This window comes from Drosophila serrata, unplaced genomic scaffold (assembly GCF_035046125.1).
Source record: "Drosophila serrata isolate PLE 108 unplaced genomic scaffold, ASM3504612v1 contig_88, whole genome shotgun sequence".
Lineage (NCBI taxonomy): Eukaryota > Metazoa > Arthropoda > Insecta > Diptera > Drosophilidae > Drosophila > Drosophila serrata.
The window spans coordinates 63688-86423 of NW_028256986.1; the positions used below are offsets into that span (position 1 = coordinate 63688).

At 40.1% G+C, this 22736-nt stretch overlaps 1 protein-coding gene across 23 annotated transcripts in view; it reads right to left on the minus strand.

Annotated features, from left to right (window-relative positions):
• Positions 1-22736, minus strand: part of LOC110177636 (chromatin remodeler ATRX homolog) — a 597323-nt gene that overhangs the window by 20384 nt on the left and 554203 nt on the right. For 22 of the 23 annotated variants that reach the window (XR_015273279.1, XR_015273296.1, XR_015273290.1 and 19 more), the window contains one exon: positions 15377-15576. Coding sequence is in view for 20 of the 23 variants with exons in the window: in XM_086840143.1 (XP_086696269.1) it covers positions 15377-15576 (200 nt within the window). In the remaining 3 variants the exon portion in view is untranslated. Of the gene's footprint in view, positions 1-15376; positions 15577-21949; positions 22425-22736 lie in introns of those variants that run through there. The other variant, XM_086840127.1, reaches the window with a different exon arrangement.

Genomic DNA, 22736 nt, shown 5'->3' on the forward strand with positions numbered 1-22736 from the left:
ATGTTCTGACAGAGGCTGGATTTTCGTTTAATATTACAAAGTGTTCCTTCCTGAAAACATCGGTGCAATATCTAGGCTTTAGTGTCAGTTCTGGAGAAATTCGTCCAAACCCTCAGAAAATTGTAGCGTTAACAGCCCTTATGCCTCCACAATCTGTAACATCACTTAGACAATTTATTGGATTAGCATCGTATTTCCGACAGTTTATTAAGGGGTTTTCGCAGTTAATGAAACCGTTATATTTCTTAACTTCTGAGAAAAATAAATTTAATTGGAAAGCAGAACATGAGCAGATACGGAAGAAGGTTATTTCTATACTTACTGATGAGCCAGTTCTTGTTATTTTTGACCCGAATTATCCAATTGAACTGCATACAGATGCAAGTTGCAGTGGCTATGGTGCAATTTTATTACACAGAATTAATAACAAACCCCAGGTTTTAGCAAAACAACTTCACCTGCAGAGTCAAGATATCAATCGTATGAGTTAGAAACCTTAGCGGTCGTAAACTCCATTAAACATTTTCGGCATTATTTGTTGGGCAGGAACTTTACAGTTTTTACCGACTGTAACTCATTGAAGGCGTCAAGAAATAAGCAAGATTTGACTCCTAGAGCACAGCGATGGTGGGCCTTTTTGCAGTCATTAACATTTGATATTCAATATAGAGAAGGGAAAAGAATGGCACATGTTGACTTTTTGTCGAGAAACCCTATCGCACCAGGGTCCTTTGCTGTAAAAGTAGTTGAAGAGAAGAGAGTTAACTTGGCTGAAATTTCAAGTAATTGGCTAATTGCTGAACAACGTCGAGACTCAGATATAGCCGAAATAGTAAACAAATTAAAAGACTTTTCTCTTGCTGAAGATATTGCGAAAACTTATGAACTAAGGGCAGAAATTCTCCACCGAAAAATTCAGAGAAATGGCAGAACCCGTTGTTTACCGGTGGTGCCCCGTGCTTTTAGTCAATAATGCATTTAGGTTTCGAAAAGACACTTGATAAAGTTTACGATTTTTATTGGTTTGATAATATGTCAAAATACCAGAGCTCGCAAATAACTGTCGACCGATTTTTTTCTTACGCTCTCGTTGCGAGCACAACCGAAAAAGTTCATACTCTCTCGCTCTCGCTCTGAGCAAGAGACTCTTGTTGTATTCTTTTAGGTTTTCTGTTGAACGTTTTTCGTTGAGATCTTTGTGTGTCGCTCTTTCAATGAGCATTGCCTAAAGAGCGAAACGAGAAACGCTCGCACAATGAGAGTCAGCAAAAGACCGATTGACCGAAAAACTCAACGCAAACGGTCTTTGCATTTACTCACACACACTCAATTCACGATCGCAATACAGACGCTTAACGACTTGCTTGCCTATGCGTGTGAGTGTATACCAATACATATGCAAAAGACTTTTTGCTTCACTGAACACGTCAAAACGGTCTTGGAACAACCAGAACAAAACAGAATTAAAAAATAAGGTTTCGCTCTGAGCGCGAGCGAGCTCATTTAAGCACCCTTATTTCGGTTGCTCTCTGAGTTTTTTCGTAAAGTGTCAGGAAAAGACACTTATTTGCAGACAACGAGAAACGGTCGACAGTTATTTGCGAGCTCTGCAAAATACATAAAGAAATTTGTAGAGAACTGCATCACTTGCAAAATGTCGAAATCACGTTCAGGAAAAATTCAGGCTGAACTGCATCCAATCCCAAAAGTAAATATTCCTTGGCATACTATCCACATCGACATAACAGGGAAATTAAGTGGAAAAAGTGACCAGAAGGAGTATATTATTGTTCAAGTTGATGCGTTTACCAAGTATGTCTATCTTAGTCATACCTTTAAACTAGACAGTGACAGTTGCATAGAAGCTGTAAAGTCCGTTTCGTTGTTTGGAGTACCAAACAATAATAGCCGACCAGGGAAGGTGTTTTACAGGAGCAAAGTTTAGTCAATTTTGTTCTGATCAGAAAATAAATTTGCATTTGATTGCCACCGGTGCTAGTCGAGCTAATGGCCAAGTGGAACGAACAATGAGCACGTTGAAAAATATGTTAACGGTGGCTGAAACGGGAATACAGTCTTGGCAGGATGTGCTAGGAGAGGTGCAGTTAGCAATTAATTGTACAACTAACCGAGTGACGAAGGCAAGTCCTTTAGAAATGTTATTGGGAAAAGTATCAAGGCCGTTAGGATTACTTCCACCTTGTGACATAGAAAACGAAGTTGACCTGCCAAACGTGAGAGCGCAAGCTGAAAAGAATGTTGTATCTACAGCAGTGTATGATAAAGAACGGTTTGATAAAAGTAAGGCGAAAGTAAGTAGACACAATGTTGGAGATTTTGTTTTACTAAAAAACGAGGAAAGGCATCAAACCAAGTTGAATCCAAAATTCAAGGGGCCTTTCGAAATAACAGAGGTACTAGAGGGTGACAGGTATGTTTTAAAGTCATTAACCAGTAAACGAACTTATAAGTATGCGCATGAAGATTTAAGAAAGTTACCAGAAGGGGAAGTACCCGAAGAGCTGAATGTGTTTGATGACTATAATAATGAAAATAATGAGAATATTGAGAATGTTGAAAATGTTGAAGTTATTGACGAAAGAGAAGTGCCCCAATAAGGGTGGCAAAGATATATTGTACTGCTGGCCAAAGGAAATGGCAGAGTACTTGGATGGTGTAATGTAAGCACAAAAATGAAATGTTTGAAAAGAGAATGTAAAGAGACAGTATCGTGGCCTGAGTGGACGATAATGAGATAATGTAATATTAATGTAAGCACAAGTGCAAAATAAGCTGATGTTTGTTTTGATCATGGCGTGTGGTGCATTAGATATTTGGAATATTGAATTAAGTTAAATAATTGGATTAAAGAAAAGAAAAGAAGAAGTCTGTATGTGTGAACATGAAACATAATTTTTGAAGACCTGAAGTATTAAAGAAAACCAAACAGAATGGTAATGTTTATGCTAAGTTTGTTTTAAGAAAGTTTGACACTATTTTGATAAGTTGACATTAGTTAAGAAAAGTAAATTGGATTACTCGAAATGAAATGTTTAAATTAATGAAAAGGGGGCAAAAGAGAAACGTTCAGTTACTTATACACGAGGTCGTGTTAGAGTCAGTATGGCCGTGTCGGCGAATGGATATACCATTCGTATACCAGCGTATGCAGAATGCTAGTTCCTGGAAAGTTTGTCTTACGCGGAACTTTGGCATTCTTGGTTCTATTCTATGATTGGTCCTCTTAGTTCGTTGTGGCGCGACACAGCTGCGCTGTTAGTTCCCTTTTTCACAGGCGGCAGCGTCGCGTCGCTGTCGCCGTGTGTGGTTCGAAGGCAGTTCTTAGGCAGAACGATCGGGCAGTCTTCAGCGATCGTCAGCCAGGAAAGTCGAAACTCACTCCACTCGAAAATGGAACGCAACCACGAATCGACATATATATCATATGCTGCAAAGGCATCTGGTTGTGAAAATTGCAGATCGTAACTTATTAAAGAAAAGGAGAAATTAATAGCTCCATCCGAGCTTTTTATACATGAAAAAACTATTCGAGCGACTCGGACTTTGGAAAATTAATAGCACCATCTGATATAGTTTTTAAGGTCTGTAAAACCCACGTAAATGTTTTTGAAAATATTTCCAAAAATAATAAATAACAACTTGTTAGAGATTTATTGTGGAATGTATAGGAATGTGTATTGAGTGCACAAATGAAAGTATTGATTACTCATTATGGTTTGATATAAATAATGAATGTTATGTGCATAAGATAGATCTTTTAAATAAACTTGTAAGAGTTTTACTTTTTAAGCATTCCAAATGGACTGTGATAGCTGATAGGCAGAAAAAGCAAGCTAATCTCAGTATTTTATGTCATTAGTAATAAACAGCAACGAGTTTGGTAATGATTAGATAATGAATGTGGACTAGGCCTATTGGGGATACCACAATAAATAAACAATGAAAAACGCGACAGAAAGTCTACCTCTATGGTGGAGTCGAAACGATTTAAACTAATATTTATTATAAACTTAATATTTTGTGATTATTTTTAATGTTATTATTGTGACATAAATACGTATAGAGTTTACATTAAATATTGACATTAAACACTTAGTATTTATAATTATTGCATTACTTATAAAAATAAAGAAAAGCTGTTTCTGCTGCCTTTCTTGTTCCCCTCTCTACCTGACAAGCGGTTAGCAGACCTAAATATAACATTTAAAATTATCGCCGTTGAGCTTGCAAACAAAACACACTCTGCAGTACCGCGTGCCATCAATAGGCCACTGTTATCAACATGTCATCAACGCGCCGACTGCGACTTCAACCGAGTCGACCCTCTGCCGACTTCTACTACGACGCTCTGCCCACGATACAGTTACAGCGGTAGTCTAGATGGCAGTCGTCGACAGTACCATGGCCAGGCCGTTGAGAAATTTGTTAATGAAACATCGATGAATTGTTGATGAATAATTGATGAATTGTTGATCAATCATCGATGAATTTCTTGGACGTTGATGCACTAAGGTCAGTACATACAAGTGGCCCGTATGACACCAGGCACGTGCCTGTTAGGGTTAGGTGTTAATAGGCGCGATGGAAAATATAGGACAGAATACGAGGAAAATTGACTACCGGCGTGCTGCCAGATTGTTAGCTTGCATGCTTACTAAGTGTGTTAGTATTAAAGATTTTAATTTGGGAAGGGTATCTATGTTAGAGATTAGTGTGTACAAATCATTATAATTTGCACATAACACTCTAAAAGGTTCATGCAGTTCAAAGGAGGTCCTACAGTGGCGCAACACTAATGGGATATAGGATCTAGTGGTTCTACATGGTACATGGAAATTAAGCTGACTCAACAAGTCAGCACTTTCCACATCACCATGGATAAGGTTAAAAATAAAGGTTATCCCTAGCATCGTTCTACGATTGGCTAAGGACGGCAAGTTTATTAATAGGAGTCTACTAGAGTAGGAAGGTAATCTTTGGTTTGCATTCCAATTTAAACCGCGTAGAGCGAAAAGTAAAAAGTTCTTTTGAACCGACTCAATGCGTTTACTATGGACGCCGTACTGAGGGCTCCAAACGCAGCATCCATATTCTAGGATAGGACGAACTAAGGAAGTATATAAGGATTTAGTAACATAGGGGTTATTGAATTCCTTCGACCACCGTTTAATAAATCCAAGCACACCCCTGGCTCTATTCACCATAGACGAAATATGATCAATAAAGTCAAGTTTTGGGTCCAAGCGGACGCCCAAATCGTCAACTGTATTAATTCTTTCCAAAGAGCAGCCGTTCAGCGTGTAAGTAGCAAGCTTAGGAACGACACGTGAGAATGTCATTAGCTTGCATTTCGAGTCATTTAAGTTTAATAAGTTTACACGGCACCAAGTTTGAAAATTATTAAGATCTGTTTGTAAATCCGACTGGCAGGCAACGTCATTGTATTGCACGCAAAGCTTGACGTCATCCGCGTACATAAGTACTCTGGAGTTAGTCAAGACTTTGGGCAGGTCATTTATAAATAATGTAAACAATAAGGGTCCCAAATGGCTTCCTTGCGGGACGCCAGATGTAACCCTTAGAACATTGGATAAATTATTCTTAAAGAGGACCTTTTGCGTCCTGCCATTCAAATAACTTGAGATCCAATTAAGAAGATCACTTGGAAAACCCATTAAATCGAATTTTCTAACGAGGAGAGAATGGTTAACAGAGTCAAAAGCTTTACTGAAATCAGTATAGATTACATCTGTCTGACAATTATTATGGAAGCCCTTTATAATATAGGAAGAGAGCTCCAAAAGATTTGTTGTTGTTGATCTTCGCTTCATAAAACCATGTTGACATGGAGAAATAACCGATCTACAAAGGTGCTGTAAGTGAGGGGTGATAATGTTTTCAAATAATTTAGGGATGGCCGACAAATTAGAGATTCCTCTATAATTGCTGGCATCCAATTTGCTACCTTTTTTGTGGAGAGGAATAATAAACGATTCCTTCCAAATAATGGGAAAGTGGGAGGTTTCCAAGGACAAGGTAAACAATTTCAGAAGGGGATAGCACAGGGCGTCGGCGCAATACCTGAGCACACAGCCAGGAATTCCGTCGGGACCTGGCGAAAAAACTGGCTTGACACGATGAAGATCTAAAAGGAGAGAGCTTTCGTTTTTGTGCCTTCTTCGTCTAGCTTTTGTTTGCACCGTCGCAACAGCTAAACGTTTTATCTATCTATCTCCAACGCTCTCTCACTCTCTCGCTTTAGCTGTGCCGCTGCACTTCTTATCTCATCTCATCTCATTCGCTCTCCCGCTCTCTCGCTCTCGCTGAGACTCTTCACTTCTTTCTTATTAGCTCTGTTGTTATTTTTTCAAAGTACAAGTACAGTGGTAAGTCTTTATAATGTCCGGAAATATTGTCTGTTTCGTCAAAACCTGCAAAAAGGCAATTGCTGCAGGTGACCTTACAATCGGCTGCTGGCTGTGCGACAACGTCATGCACGCCAAGTGCATTTTTGTTGCAGCTCGGACGGTGGACGATGTAAAAAAAAACATCGGCCTGCGTTTTTGTTGTGAGACCTGTCGCGATGTAGAAAGGGAGATGATGTCTTTCATGCGGCAAACCAAAACCGGTTTTAATGGCATTTTAACGAGTTTTCGTAAAACTCGTGAAATGTTCTTATCACTGGACACCTAATTTAATAGCCTTACGCTATTAAATGAGTCTCTGAGGCGCAAAATACCGCTACTGGTGGCGTTACTGCTGCGAGGCCTGTTGCGATGTGGAAAGAGAGAGGATGTCTTTCATGCGGCAAACCAGTGGAGGCTTTAAGAACATTTGATCGAGTTTTCGTAAAACTCGTGAAATGTTCTTAGCACTGGACACCTAATTTAATAGCCTTACGCTATTAAATGAGTCTCTGAGGCGCAAAATACCGCTACTGTGGGCAACAAGGCGGATCCCAATTACCCTCAACAGCAGAATTCTCCCTCGGCACAGCCTTCGACCTCAGCATTAAAAAAGATTCGGTGTCCGAATGTGCCGCGTAAGTGCCAGTGCTCCCAGTGATTTCCGTTTTGTCCTCTGGAGGGTCTCAAATTTTGACCCCCCAACGTCCCGACAATCCTCCAGAGCAGCGTGCCAGACCAGGACTACCGGCCGAAAACGGCACGGCAGATAATCTGTCCGTCATGCCAAACGTCCTTATAGCAGTCCCACCCACATATACGTATAGACATATATTTGTTTTGCGGCTCTCCCCTGCTCAAACAGCGGAAGATGTCATTGCCTTAATCCAAGGCAAAACCGAAGCCGAAAAATGAAAAATAAAGGTGGAAAAATTCAAATTTTCTAATGCTAGGGACATTTAGTCATAAATGTTGACTCCTAGGTGATTTTAATATCCCTGGGGCTGTTTGGTCCTCAAATAATTCCAACAATACATTCCTAACTTCTACACACGTCATAGCCCAAACGAAAGCTCTCTTCTTTTAGAGCTTTATCGTCCCAAGACAGTTTATTCCCCAGGTCCCACGGAATTTCTGGCTGTGCGCTCAGGTGTTGTGCCGACGCCATGTGCTATCCCCTTCTGAAATTGTTTACCCTATCCTTAGAAACCTTCCACTTTCCCCTTATTTGGAAGGAATCGTTTATTATTCCTCTTCACAAGAATTACAGAGGAATCTCGAAGTTGTCGGCTATCCCAAAACTTTTCGAAAATATAATAACTCCTCACTTGTAGCACCTTTGTTTATTAAGGGCTGCTATAATAACTTTCAGACAGATGTAATCTATACAGATTTCAGTAAAGTATTTGACTCTGTTACCATTCCCTTATCTTTAGGAAACTCGAGTGTACTGTTCGTAGTGCATCAACGTCTAGCGTTCTCAACGTCACATAATTAGAAATGCAGTCAGAACAAATTGAGAGTATGGGGGCACCCTTAGCCGACGATGTCCTAAGGGAACAGCATCTATGCAACAGCAATTATGAGTGAGTTGAGCTCACTTAAGGTTAAAGATAACGCCTCAAAAATTAAGACGTTCCAAGAAATCGAACTGAAGCCAGAGATACATTGTCATGAACCCCTTGACATGATTAAGTCAGTTCCAGAATTTGACGGCAAGCAAAAAAATTACGTTCCCGCAGACAAACTGAACCCGCAGCTTATAAACTATATCCGTCTTACGATGGCAGTAGCCGACACCTTCAAGCTGTGGGAAGATAAGACCCCGTTCCCTTTATTAAAGAAAAACAAAGTGTGTCAAGGCAGATAAAACCCCTGCTCAAATATGACGAAATAAAAACAAAACTAACTCCTCTAATTAACAAATCAATTATGACACACGAGATCGCTGCAGCGGCCTTCTTTAATATACAAGACAGAGAAGACGCTTTACATGTTGTAATAACAGATTTGAAAAAATAGCTAAAAAAAAGTGTCTTTGGGGCGACTTTCTTCCAACATAGCGATAAAAAAGCGTACAAGCCAATGAACCCCCGACAAGCAGAACAAATTCTAAGCCACACTACAAACAGAACCAAAACTTAACTGCAATAAAAGTGGGAGCCAACAACCAAAATGGTTCTTTTAGACAGAGACCACACAATAATACTGGGAAAACTCAGGTAGTGACGCTCGACGCACACAATAAAAGATATGTAAGATAAGCCATATATAAAAAATAAAAAATAAGAAAAATAATTTAAGTTGAAATAAATTATGTCACTTCTATTTTAACTTAAGCCATGAACGCGCTGCTTACGGGCAAAGAGCAGACCGAAGTAGAACGGGCACATTGTTACAGCACTCCACACCAGTGCGACGGTTCTTAGTATTTGCCGGAGAAGAACTATTGCAAGAAAGCAGCAGAAATGAGAGAAAGAACTAAGGACCAGTGGTAAACAGCCCATGCGCAGTCGCCAGATCGGAAACGGTTAAAGCCAGCCTCTCAACTCTTCTAACTTTGTGGACCTCAAAATCGGCCTCTCAAACGCTACCTCAGACCTCAAACTAGTTAGAAGACTTTGGGGCCTTAGGAGACGCGACCACACGCCCCACTCTCCCGACAGAGCAACAAAACAATCATTTAGCCGAGCGGAAGGAGAATCCGCTGCGAGGATAAATAAATAAAGTCAAAATTACTGTGTAATTTCCCTTGTCTTCTCCTCTGGGACCCAGGTCGGAATCTTTTGCAGCATCCCTACCTCAACCAAGTAAAAATACCTGTGACGAATCCTGGTCATCCCTGAGCCTCCCGAGCACTGACAGTTCGTGACAAGGCTTATCCAGCACCAGAGTCAACGGAGGTCGGCACCTTCTCCAGGTTAAGATAGCCCACAATATGGCAATAAAGGACAGTCGGAACGGTTTCAACAAAAAAAGAAACTTCATGCCAGAAGAAAATCCCGAAGACCAAGATTATGACCCCGTTGCCCAAGCCAATAATACCGAAATAAAAGACGAGCTGGATGTAAGAGACTAGTTTAATTTTTTAGGGAGCATATGGTATCACGAAGGGAAATAAAATAAAACGGACAGAAGGACTGACTGACAGACGGAAAGACGGACATGGCTATATCGACTTGACTGTTGGTGTTGATCAAGAATATACATACTTTATATGCTTGGAGATGACTCTTTCAATGCGTTGCAAAGTTCTGATTTAATTATAATACCCTGTAAGGGTGTAAAAAAGGAACTAATATGGTCAAGAAGAAATTATAGTTATCGACCTCAGGAAGTTAAACCATATATGATAGATATCCTATCACTACAATTTCGACAAAAGTGCCTAACATGTGCGTGTCGCAATTTTTCACGTAGCTCGAAATCATAAAATTGCGGATCTTAGCATCAGAATTTAAGAGGCTATTAGATTTAACAACGGATGCGTCGGGCTTTGGTCTAAAAGCTATAATAACATAAGATGACAGTCCAATCACAATGATATCCCGTGCCTTACGTGACAGTGTAAAGAATTACGCAACCAACGTGTGAAAGCTCCCCGCCATTGTTTGGGAGCTAGAAAATTTCCGAAATTACCTATAAGGATTAAAAGGCTTGCAGATCTTTACCGATCAACGCCATCTTGGACAAAAAACCTAATGCGAAGCAAAAGTGCAGGAAGGGGATTATTGGAGGTCAAGGAGCAACCTCCACCACATTCGTTCCCTTTGAGAAGAACGTACATTAGTTTCCTTCCTCAGCTACTCCTTCTCTATACTTGCCTCTTTCTTGCTATGCTCTACTGTACGACTAAGACCACAGTGAAGAAGTCACGCTAAACCAGGAACCAACGGCTCTTTAGCAACAGAGCTTCGATCACACAAAAGCCTCGAGCTGTAGCCCAGCTCAGCTGGGCACCACCTCAGAGATGGCGAAAATGTCTCACCATCAAAGACTAGCGAGGTTCAATAGAGCCCGCTTTGTTCTCGGCAAGATAGCCAAGAACGAGGCTGAGGGCAAGACTGACCCTCGGGATGCCGAGGACAAGGCCAAATTCCTTGCGGAGATCGCGGAATTCGAGGCATACAAAGCGGCAAACCCGTCGGCGTTCCAACCCTCGAAGGCGAACAGAATTCGTTCACAGGAAGTGAGCGAAAGCGCACCTAAGAGTGAAGGACCCACAGGGTAAGCCGCGAGCGACTAGCTTTGTCAGCAAAACAAAGAAATTTAGCGATGTGGCCAGAGACAGCCTGGCTATGGCACTGGTGGACGAGTCTATGATAACGGTCGCCTGCTATCGGAGAAGTGGGAGGAGATTGAGGCCAAGTTGGCCGACAAGGTTGGTTAGCATGCCGACGTGGTCAGAGGGCATCGGGTCAGCAGGTGTGACGACGGGTTCTCCCGAAGCTTCCTGGCGGAGTGTGTTGCTAAGATTAGCGACACATGGGCTGGCCTTAAAATTAGGCTAGTCCACGCCAGGGAGATCCCAAGGAGACCCAGAGCTCGCATCTGGTTACCGAAGGGTCAAACTGACCATGCAAGGGTGATTGCCTGTCTGAGGGCCAAGAACCCAGATATCCATACAGAGGACTGGACCATCCTCAGAGCGGAGCAGAAAATGAAGGCGAGCCAGTCTTCTCCTGCTGATAAACCTGCCTGCCTCAGCTGGAGGCCAATGACCACAAGGTCCGGTACGGCATCAGGAAGGCCAAGATAAAGGTCTTCTTGGTCGAGCCGGACGAGATATTGGAGGTCGATGACACCAACACACTGTTGGACGACATGATCATCCACGACAAATCTCCTGACGCCACCCCCACCAACATCGATGTCGAGAATCGTGCAGATTAATCTGAAGCGCAGCTCGCACGCTTCAGCTAATATCACGATCCTTCTAAGGGAGAGATGGATATCGACATCGGTTTAATACAGGAGCCTTGGACCAGGGATGGGCAAGTCGCTGGACTAAGGATCCAAGGATACAAATTAATAAGATATGGTCCGACGAGAATTTGCCGTAGGCAATATCCACTTCAACACGGATTATTTTTGGTACTGTAGAGTTGGGGCAACAGGCCCTTTAGTATCTTCTAGCCGGCTGGCCGTAGATTTCCCAATGATGAATTAGGAAGATTATGGTGAGAGGGTGACTGCCCTCTTTTTACCCGCTGGCCTAGGGACTCCGACAGGTGATGAATAATAAAGTTTAACGACAATTAGTCGGAGTCAAGTTTATGAGCAGTGGCTCTTTATTCAATGAATGTCAAATCAGAACTGAACTTAAGAACTAACAAAAGCGGGACTCATAGCGGCCACTCCAATGGGCAGTGTTTGCCGGCTATGCACGAGCTTCCGGCCAGACGCTGGGTCAGCAATTTGGCCGGAGCGAGCTTTCGGACGATCGGTCATTGCCGTCGCCCGGTTAACTTAGTTAACTTACACACTACTGTGCACAAACTGAATGGAAGGTCGAGAACTTGCATAGTAATCAAGAATCATTTTAATGCTTTTCTCTGTCCCAATCTTAGCACACCTGACCTAGCAGTGGCCAGATTCGTGGCGGTGGATGGGAGCGGAGTCACCATAGCATCGGCATACATGGCCCATGACGAGCCGGCCCCGCCTGAGCCGGTAGGCAAGCTGCTGCAATGATGAAGTGATGAAGACGACCCTGGTGACAATATTATTTGTAGAAACGTTACGGTTTGTAATAAGGGTAATACGACGACTATCATCTTTCCGAGCACGGAAAATTTTCAAGGTTGGAAGGAGGTGTTAGATCTCACCTTTGAAATAGAACACAATAATTACAAAGTCGAGAACTGGAGGGTATCGACATAACGCTCCTTCTCAGACCATAGGTATATTTTCTTGGAACTAACAACGACAGTAAATAAACAGGTGCCAAGAAGGAACCCCCGTAAGAAGGCTTGGGACAAATTCAGCGAAATTGTTTAATCTAAAGTAAACGGCAGGAGGACCAAGACAATATCCACTGCAAAGGCACTCGACAAGGAACAGAAGGACCTAAAGAATATCCTGAACAACGCCGTCAAAAAAACATGTAAGCTTACATTCTCGAAGCAGCAATACACACTGTGGTGGACAAAGGAACTAAGCGAGCTCAGAAAGAGCGTGAGAAAGTCATTCAACAGCAGCTATGTAATTAAGGATTGGGGAACATATAAAGAAGCACAAAAAATTTACAAGGAGGCAGTATACAAGGCCAAGAAAGAGTCCTGGCAAAACTACTGCGAATCATTAGAAGTCATAAAGGACACGGCGAGAGTAATCAAAAAGGGCACATAAGCCCTACCCTGCTCAACAGAGCAGACGGCTCTGCTACGACAACAATTGAGGAGTCACTAGAGCTACTAGTTGACACCCACTTCCCAGGAAACCTAAGAGTGAGCTCGGAACCCGAGGATGGAACGAACGCTCAAATGGATACGCCAACGAAAGACATCATTACCACTGAGCGATTTCAGTGGGCAATAGATTCGTTCGATAAGTACAAAAGCCCGGGCCCAGACAGCTTAATACCGGCAATGCTACAATCAGCCAAGGATAGCATTTACAAATGGCTAAAAGCCATTTACGAAGCTTGTTTAAGACTGACGCACATCCAACTCCTGTGGAGGGAGGCAAAAGTCATATTTATACCGAAACCGGACAGAAGGGGGCATATCCTAGCAATGAATTATAGACCGATAAGTCTCACCTCCTTCGCCCTGAAAACAGAAGAGAGACTCCTGGACGTCCACATCCGGGAGTCTCTAGAGGGACATCAACTCTCGGATGCGCAGCATGCGTACCGCAAAGGAAAGTCGACGGAAACAGAGCTTCACGTAGTTGTACATCATGTCGAGAAGACATTAAAACACAAGCAATACACGATGGCCGCCTTCCTTGACATCGAAGGCGCGTTCATTAACGTGAACCCCGACTTTATCAACCTGTTAGGTATTGAAAGAGGCATCAGAGAGGAGAGATCAGGTCGATCACAGCCGAACTGAGTGGCACCCACCTCACGCGGACTGTGAAGAGAGGCACATCTCAGGGCGGGGTATTATCGCCCCTATTCTGGCTCACAAATATGAACGCCATATTGACAGATCTCAATACGGGTAAAGTTAAAGCAGTTGCATACGCAGACGACGTAGTACTGCTAGTATCAGGACTATACCCTGACGATATTAGCAAAATAATGACGGGTGCGCTAGGTCGATTAAATAAATGGGCAAAAACCTGCGGACTAGGTATCAACCCCACTAAGACAGAGCTTATGCTCTTCACACTTAGAACCAAAATACCACCCTTCAACATGCCCAGTATAAACGGCATGGAGCTAAAACTAGCGGAGCGAGCAAAGTATCTAGGAGTACTTCTGGATAAAAAGCTCTCATGGAAAGAAAACATTGCAGTAAAGTAAGGAAAGCAAGCATTGCATTTTACTCCTGCAGGAAAATGTTTGGGAACAAATGGGGACTGCACCCAAAGATAATTTTATGGCTCTACACAGCAGTGGTACGGCCAATACTAACATACGGAGCCCTAGTATGGTGGCCGGCACTAACTAGGGCTTACAACAGAAGGAAGCTGACATGGAGTGTGGGGGCCGTGGGTGCAATGCGATCATGCCCCGCGGCTGCTCACAACGCTATCCTGAATATAATGCCGATAGAACTGTTCGTGAAGGACATTGCAGCACAGCGCGCAGTGAGACTGAAGGCAAGCAATTGCTGAATGGAATACGGCGCCGGGCACGCAAGATTTTTGTCTACGGAATAAATTCAAACGTAAAGACCGAGTACATGATCGCGGAGATGAACTTCGGGAACGCATTCTCGACCTCATATCCATCAAGGGAAGACTGGAGCCAGGACAAGGTGGTAGTAGAAAACAAGGTGTCCCTCTACCCCAATGGCTCCAAGATGAGCTGTGGCATAGGGGCTGGCATGTACGATGAGAATTGGGAAATTGAAAAGGCATTCAATCTCTCAGACTCAGCAACGGTCTTTCTGGCTGAGTTACTAGCCATAAGGGAATCAGTCAAACTTTCCTTAAGTCAGGACCTCAGGGGCAACAGAGTGCGAACCTACTCGGATAGCCAAGCGGCTATAAAATCCCTAGCTGCCGTGAAAACGAACTCACGACTAGTGGCAGAATGCAAGAAGGCCCTTAACAGACTTGCTGACAAAAATAAGTAACAAGTAAGTAATAAGTAACAAGTAATATGGGAACCGGGACACAACGAGATCCCAGGAAATGAGAAGGCAGACGAACTAGCCCGTGCAGGCTCGGCAGGGCTAAGTTCAGACTTTGAATTACCGATCTCCCTAAACGCGATCCATGACCACATTAAGCAGATAGCTAATAAAGAATGGCTAAGTAAGAGCGATCACAGAAGGTCAAGGGAATGTTGGCCGAGGTACGACAAAAAAACGAACCAGTAGCAGTTCCAACAGCAAGCGGGATATTAGCAGGTTCACGGCAGTCACCACGGGACATTGGGCGATCGGTTCGATCTGTAGAAGCTGTAAGCAACCTACAGAGCAAGAGAAACCGGAACATCTGCTCTGCTTCTGCCTAGCGCTAAACCACATCAGACTTCGCCACTTTGGTGCCTACCAGATGGAGTCACTGGAAAGTATAGGAAAGCTGAAAGTTTCGGCAATCCTAGGTTTCCTTAATGACTCTGGGTGGTACTGATAGTGAACAACAACAACAAACAGAAGAGTGGACCAAAAAGGAGCTTAGCTCCAATTGGAGGCCCCAGGATTGGGCCTCACCACTGTAACCTACCTACTATAATAACCTTTGCCTTAAAAAGTTTCTATCCTGAACCAAAATAACTTATATAATCTAACTAAAATTAGAATTCCCTGTAAAATCATGCAAAATCATACCAAACGTGAATTCCTTTTCATATGTGTCCCATGCATCCGATTTTTCTTGTTCACTCAACTCTTGCTCTATTTTATTTTCTAACAGACTGTCATGCTCATGGTACTTGTAAACAAGGTCTGATTGCCGTAACAAATCAGCTAGTATGGTATCCTTTGGAAGCACTGGCATTGTTCTTTCATTCCTTTGAGGAGTTGTTAATCTGAAAAAAGAGTTTTTTGAATTTAATGTATGGTTTTAATAATTATTGTAATTGTTATTATATATCGTTTTTATATATTTTATATTTATAATTATTATATATTTAAAGTATTTAATACATAATTAAATATTATATAAAACAAAACACCGGCAACTAAAGTAAAAGGCAAACAACCACACAAAATCATCTGAGTGGTGCAAACACTCGGAGTTCTGCGCACCCGATCAATACGGTACTCTACTTCGCACTCAAAACGAATGTGTAGAGCAGTCAACGGTAATAAAAAACACCTAAAAAAACAGGATTGTGGGAAAAACACACACATATTACTCGAGTGTCTTGACGACACCCGGGTGTTTATGACGTCATCGCCTTTTGTGTTTTTGTCTTGAATTCTTGTTAACGATCGGATTCAGACAATTCTGGAGGTCTCAGAAAGAGGTTAGAAACGGCTGGTTAATTTATATGGCAATATTAAATTAAATAAATCTATAAATATTTTGTAATTATATTATTTTTTTTTAATGTCACAAAAAAAAATAAAATAAAATAAAAAAACAAAATATCTAAACAAGTTTTAATGCTTTTAAAATTATTCATTAGTAAATAATTTTACTACTTGTTTACATAATTAATTCATGTAATTTATGCTAGTATAATTTGAAATACTTGAATATAAATTATTTAATTATATATTATTATTATTTAATCTATTGAAAATGTAAAAGAGCAGCATCTACTGTTTTTTTATTAGCAATTAGGTCGACGAATTCGGATTCGCCAAACAAAAAAAAAATTTTTTTTAGACTTTTTTTAGACCGTCTTGTTCCACCCATAATGCATACAAAAAATGACCTGCGACCAATCTTCTCTTGTGAGTCGGGTCATTCAAGCCATTGTACCGCAGCACTCACTCGCACCCTTCGGCAGTAACATAATACAAACGGAAACCAAATACACTGTGGTGTTCTTTTTATAACCGCAAATAGGGTACCATAAACACCCGAGTGTCTCAGACACCGAGTGTTTCGTCGGTTCACTTGTAGTTGCGGTGGCTTGTGGCAGTTCTCTGAACGCTACCCCTTACAAACAGCATCCATGTGTACTCAGTGGCTTAGGTTAAAAGTTTTTATGTACAAATCATCATAATAAAACGTAATTTAAAGGATGTTCTACTTTCACATCACCATGGTAATGCCCACCATAATTCTACGGTTGGCTTAGAAAGGTAACTTAAATAGAAAGAGTCTATGAAAATAGGGCAGTGGTTGGCATCTTAATTTAAAGGGCGTAGAGTGAAAAGTAAAAAGATACTTTTAACTGATTCTATGAGTACTATTAATGCTGTGCTGTGAGTTCCAAACGCAACTCCACATTCTAGGATAGGACGAACTAAAGAAGTATACAAGGACTTACTAACTAACTAGGAGTCATCTTCGACCAACGCTTAATAATCCAAGCACAACCCTGGCACTTTTCACTATAGACGAAATATGTTCGAAAAAGTTAAGTTTAGAATCCAAGCAGACGCCCAAATTATCAACTAAATTGATTCTTTCCAAGGGGCAGCAGTTCAGCGTACATATTACACACAAAGCTTGACATCGCCAGCTCTGGAGTTAGTCAGAATTTTGGACAGGTCTTTATTAAATAATGTAAACAATAGAGGACCAAAATGGCTACCTCGCGGGACACCAGAAGTAACTCTGAGAACTTAGATAGATTATTCTTAAAGATGACCTTTTGCGTTTCAGATAAATTTAGATAATGATTAGCACAGTCAAATGCTGTACCGAAGTCAGTAAAGATAACATCTGTCTGAAAGTTATTATAGAACCTCTTTATAATAAGGGAAGAGAGCTCCAAAAGATTATTTCTTGTTGATCGTCACTCAATAAATCCATGTTAAAATGAATAAATTACTGATCTAAAAAGGTGCTGCTAATATGGATTAAGATCTAAAAGAAGAGAGTTTTCGTTTCAGCTAGGACTGAAAAGTGGGTTCCCTTTGGGCATGATGTAAGAATAGGTTTGATTTAAATCAGTAGATTTAGAGTAAGTTGTTTGAATAAACAGTGAAAATTTATTGGCAATTGTCTGATCTTTATTTGAAGAAGAGTTTTCAAATGACAGCGAGAAAGGATTTGTTTTAGTCTTACGTTTTATTTAATATTATAAATTATAATACTGTTTTGGGTCCTGTGAGAACTGCGACGAAAGTCGGATCGTCAGGTTGCGTCAGCGGAACCATTCTAGCTTAACTAAGTCTCGCCGGATCTAAGACAAAACAAAGATCAAGCAAGAGCTATAAAAAATGTAGTACATTTTGTTTGTTTTTTTGTTTAATTTTCCGATCATTCCTATGGCAGCTATAGGATATAGTCGTCCGATCCGGCCCGTTCCGACATATATACAAGTGAGAGTATATAGAAGACTAACTACAAAGTTGTATTCAGGTAGCTTCAAAACTGAGAGACTAGCTTGCGTAGAAATGGGCAGTCGGACAGACGGACAGACGGACAGAAAGACAGGCGGACATGGCTAGATCGACTCGGCTGTTGATCCTGATCAAGAATATATTTAAATTATGTGGTCGGAGGTGCCTCATTCACTGCGTTGTAAACTTCCGACTGAAATTATAATACCCTGCAAGGGTTTAAAAATACGTATAAGATTCGCTAATGAAGATTGTTGACGATGGAATGGGAGGCATTTACATTCTCGATGCTTCCGGAGGGACTGGAAAGACATTTCGCTGATCTGGCTACTATTCGATCAATCTGTTGCACCATCACATTGTTGAAAGGCAGTCGAAATGCACATTCTGCATTGATGCCGCCTTCTTCTTTGGAGTAAAAATCTAACGTGCACAATGACCAAAAATTCGGCGACAGCAAAATTAATGTTAGAATGTAGAATTCCTATTTTGGATGAATGCACGATGTCGCATGAACGAGCTTTGAAAGCAGTAGGCCGGTCGATGAAATTTTGAGAGGTGATTCAAGATTAATCTTTGCAACATATTTCTTAACTTTCAGGGTAAATTACAAAAATAAAATTGATTACCTATCTTCATGGTTTTTACTTTAAATGATAGATGCATTACCTGCCAGGTGTCAATTATTTTTACCTTTTTCTGCCTAAAGTATTCTATAACTTCTGAAGCTGCCAAAGCCGGCGTCTACACTATGCCAATACTTTGCTTCTATCTTTCTAAATCCGAATTAATTTTAATAGTCTGCGTTCAGCTGCGACTTTGGAACTGTGACGCCAATAACCAACCATGCATCAGGGAAAAAAACTGAAAAATGTATGCAACCGTGTAGCGCTGACAGATAGACTGAGAACAGAGCTGAATGAGCGCCATCTTTATGTTGGTTGCCGTTGGTTGACTTGTAGGATAAAATAAAAGCAGAATAGGTCAACAGGATGATAATTCATTTGGTTTCTGCGAGAGGGGGATTCGTGCTGCTGTTCTATTTTATCTGAACCCTCCACCGAGAATGTCATGAAAACTGCTAAACCCAAAAAGGATGTTAGATTTGCGGTGTAAAGATTTAGGCCTAGCAAAAGAAGCGAAGCCCTGGAGGCGTGTCTAAAGAGAAGGCAAGCGAATTCGTTGATATCGGCCGATTCCTCTAATTTTGGTGAGTTTGAAAAGAAAGAAATAAAAGGGGACTCCGATCATCGAAATTTTGTTACGATAAAGAATACCGGGGACAACACTTTTGATTTTCGCTAGCTGAGCGCACGAGAAGATCGCATTGGAGCTATTTTGTTTTGGAGCAACCGACCCACTATCGGCGAAAAATCGGAAGCTCGCTGTGGATATGGTTTTTGGTTGTTGGTGCTATAATACCGTTCCAGACCCTATTTAAAATTAGTGAAAACCATGCGAATCTAAAATTGTGCCCGTAACAACTAAAAAGTTAGAAGAGAAACAGTAGAGGGAAAGAAAAGTGAGGGGAAAGTGAGTGCCGAAAAGAAAAAATTTAACCTCACAACTGGAGGAACAAGAGTTAAAAGGAAAGAGATGAGAGAGAAGAGCGAATTCACGAATGATCGAAATTACTAGCCACATTGAATAATTAATTTGTAGCTATACGTGATTTTCTTTAATGTTGTTTTGAATGTATTTTGTGGTACTTGTCGGAAAAGTGTTTATGGTTCGTTGCTAACTGCCAAGACTATGGCATGGTTTCTCACATTCAAAGTAAAGTAAATGATATAAAAAAAAATAGCTAGAAGAGAATGAATTTTAAAAGAAAAAGGGAAAATTATCTTTTTCGCAGCGTTTTACAGGTATCTTAGAACAAAGAGCTTCCCTCGACGGATGCTGTGAAATAATGCGTGGTTTTACAAATATTATGATATTTTTTGAGTGGCTACTTTATCAAAATTTTTGTGAAAATAGGTAAATAGGAAGAAAAAGGAAGAGGAAAAAAAATCGGAATTAAAATTAGTCGAAATTAAGTTTCTTTTTATGGCCGAATTAAATTGCATTGCCGAATTGGCAGAAAACATTTAAAAGCAAAGGCAACAAAGTAATTGAGTGACACTCAAATATTGTAGTTTTGGAGATGAGCGCGGAGCCCACTCATTAACCGAATATCGTAAAGAATGATAAACCACTTAAGTTTGAGTCTAGTATTTTTCGCATCTGTATGCATTTTTTTTTTAAGTTACCGATAGCTTTCTTATATAAATTGTATTTTATTTGATTTGTTTTATATTCCTTACGCCTAACTGTCATTATAAATGATAATTTTAATCGCCAATTTTGGTGTTTAGAAATTAGGGGACATTTTTTAATATGTTTGTTGTTAAATAAAAATGTCTTTAATCTTGTAAATTAAGTGTTTGTCATCGGCGGACATGAGATCCCGTAAAAGCGAAACCGCGAAAGGGGCCGTTTAAAAGAAAATAAGTCGAACGGCCAATGCACTATGTGAAATTTGACCCATTTTCGTGGCCAAAATTAAAATTTTTGAAATTATTAACATTTTCACTGCTGGTTTCTTGTATAATGATGGTTATGACTATAGGAAGGTATTTTAGAAAATTGGGCGTGCCAACGCACCCCTCCGCCCACAGAAATAAAAAAAGACGAATATTTAAAGCAATTTTCAAGTTACAGTCCCCAATTTTGGGACACAGGATGAATTTTTTATTTCAAATGTGTCTTGCAAATTAAAAGTTATTCAAGAAGAACATTTTTTTTTTTTGGTTTTATTATTTTACATATTAATTATTAACTTCATCATTGTCATCAATTTCATTATTATTATAAAAAAAATATGTATTGTTGTCTATCCCTAACGTCGATATCAGTTTTAACGGTTAAGAAAACCTTATATTTTGCGGAGTTTGATTGTTTCACAATATATTTCCGGAGGAATTGAACCTCCCTTGCTTACGCCACACTACTAGGAAAGACAAACCCTTTGGAAAAATCAACTTTCTTTCTTAAAGTGATAAGGGGCCACCACTTGCTAAATATACAAATTTTTAGAAAAATATGAACGCAACACGCAACATATTAGTATCAACACATAGTAATAACCTGAAGAATTAATATTCAGTTTGAATTTTGTTATTTAATGATTTTTTGTCAGAGATATGCTAATTTGAAACTGCAGCTGACTTTAACAGCTGTTATTTTGAACATTATTTTATTTTACATTGAACTGTTAAGTTAACATTTTAGGTATGTAACATAGCAGTTTGATCATTTCTTAACATGGTATCATTGAAAATACGAAACTTTCAATACTCGCGAAAAATGAGTTTTGGCCACGAAAACGGGTCAAATTCAACATAGTGCAATGGAAGGGTGGGCCGATTGCTGCCTCCTTAACAGCTAAGGTGGAAAAGCGGAAGGTCAGATCGAAGGTGTAGAGGGTTCAGAGCCCGATAATATCCCAAGTGTAGGAGTATGTTCTCCTGAGTTTTGATAATAATTAAAGAGGCATTTGGTGGATTAGAAGCCCATGAATATCTTATCTCTGTGCTCGATCTTGGCACGATTACAAACATCACATTCGTTAATTATGTTTTGAATAAGTTTTTGAAAATCTGTGTAGTAATAGGTTTCTTTAAAAAGCCTGACCATTTTCTCGATTCCTAAATGCAACAATTTTCTATGGCTGCTTAAAATAACTTCCTTTAATTCCGCGTAACTTTCAATGTTTTTAATTTTATATTGGTTTTTAATAACTAAGTTGTTTTTGAATTAAAGATTTCTTGGAATGCCCTTTGAAATATTTCGAAGTCTGCCTCATTTTCAATATACAATGTGCTTGATTTTGCACAAAAGTGATCTATGAATATTTGTTTGGCTTTTTCATTGTTCAAGCTATTATACGTTATTTTTATTATTTCCTTTTTGAAATAGTGTGTGGTATCCACATTTTCTGTGTCACCCCTAATCCTTTCGACCTGTCTTTTAAAATAATTAAGTGGTTTTTCTGTGAGCGGTATTAAATAACCAATATCCTGCTCAGCGCTGTGCACAGTAGCTTGTGTACTACTATCCTCATAATAATTTTCCTCAATTCGAACTCTGGACAAGGCGTCTGCTACATGATTCAATTTTCCCTCCAAGTATTTTATGTCAAAGTCAAACTCCCTCAATTTTATTTTCCACCTTTGCAACTTCATATTGGGTTCTTTAATGTTGCTGAGCCAATGTTGCTGATCACCTACTATCTCAAATTTTCGTCTGTACAGGTAGGGGGGCCTCAACACCTTTGTTGCTCATACTATGGCCAATAACTCTTTTTCAATTGTGCTGTAGTTTTCTTCGTGTTCATTTAATGTGCGGCTAATATAATTAATGGGTTTGTTTTCTTGATAAGATAGATAGTTAAAACTTTTTATTAAAATCTGGGCAAATAAGTATAGAATCATTAATTATTAATTTAAGTTTTAATTTATTGAATGCTTTAATGTAGCTTTCGTCATTTATTATTATTTTAGCCCCCTTTTTCAAACACTGTGTCATTGGTTTTGCTATATTAGCAAATTAGGGAATGAATTTTCGATAGTAGTCACGAAGGCCCAGAAATAATTTTATTTCTCTTTGTGTTTTTGGGATGGGAAATTTTACTATAGCCTGGATTTTGTCTAGATTTGGTTTGACACAATGTGGTCCAATTTTG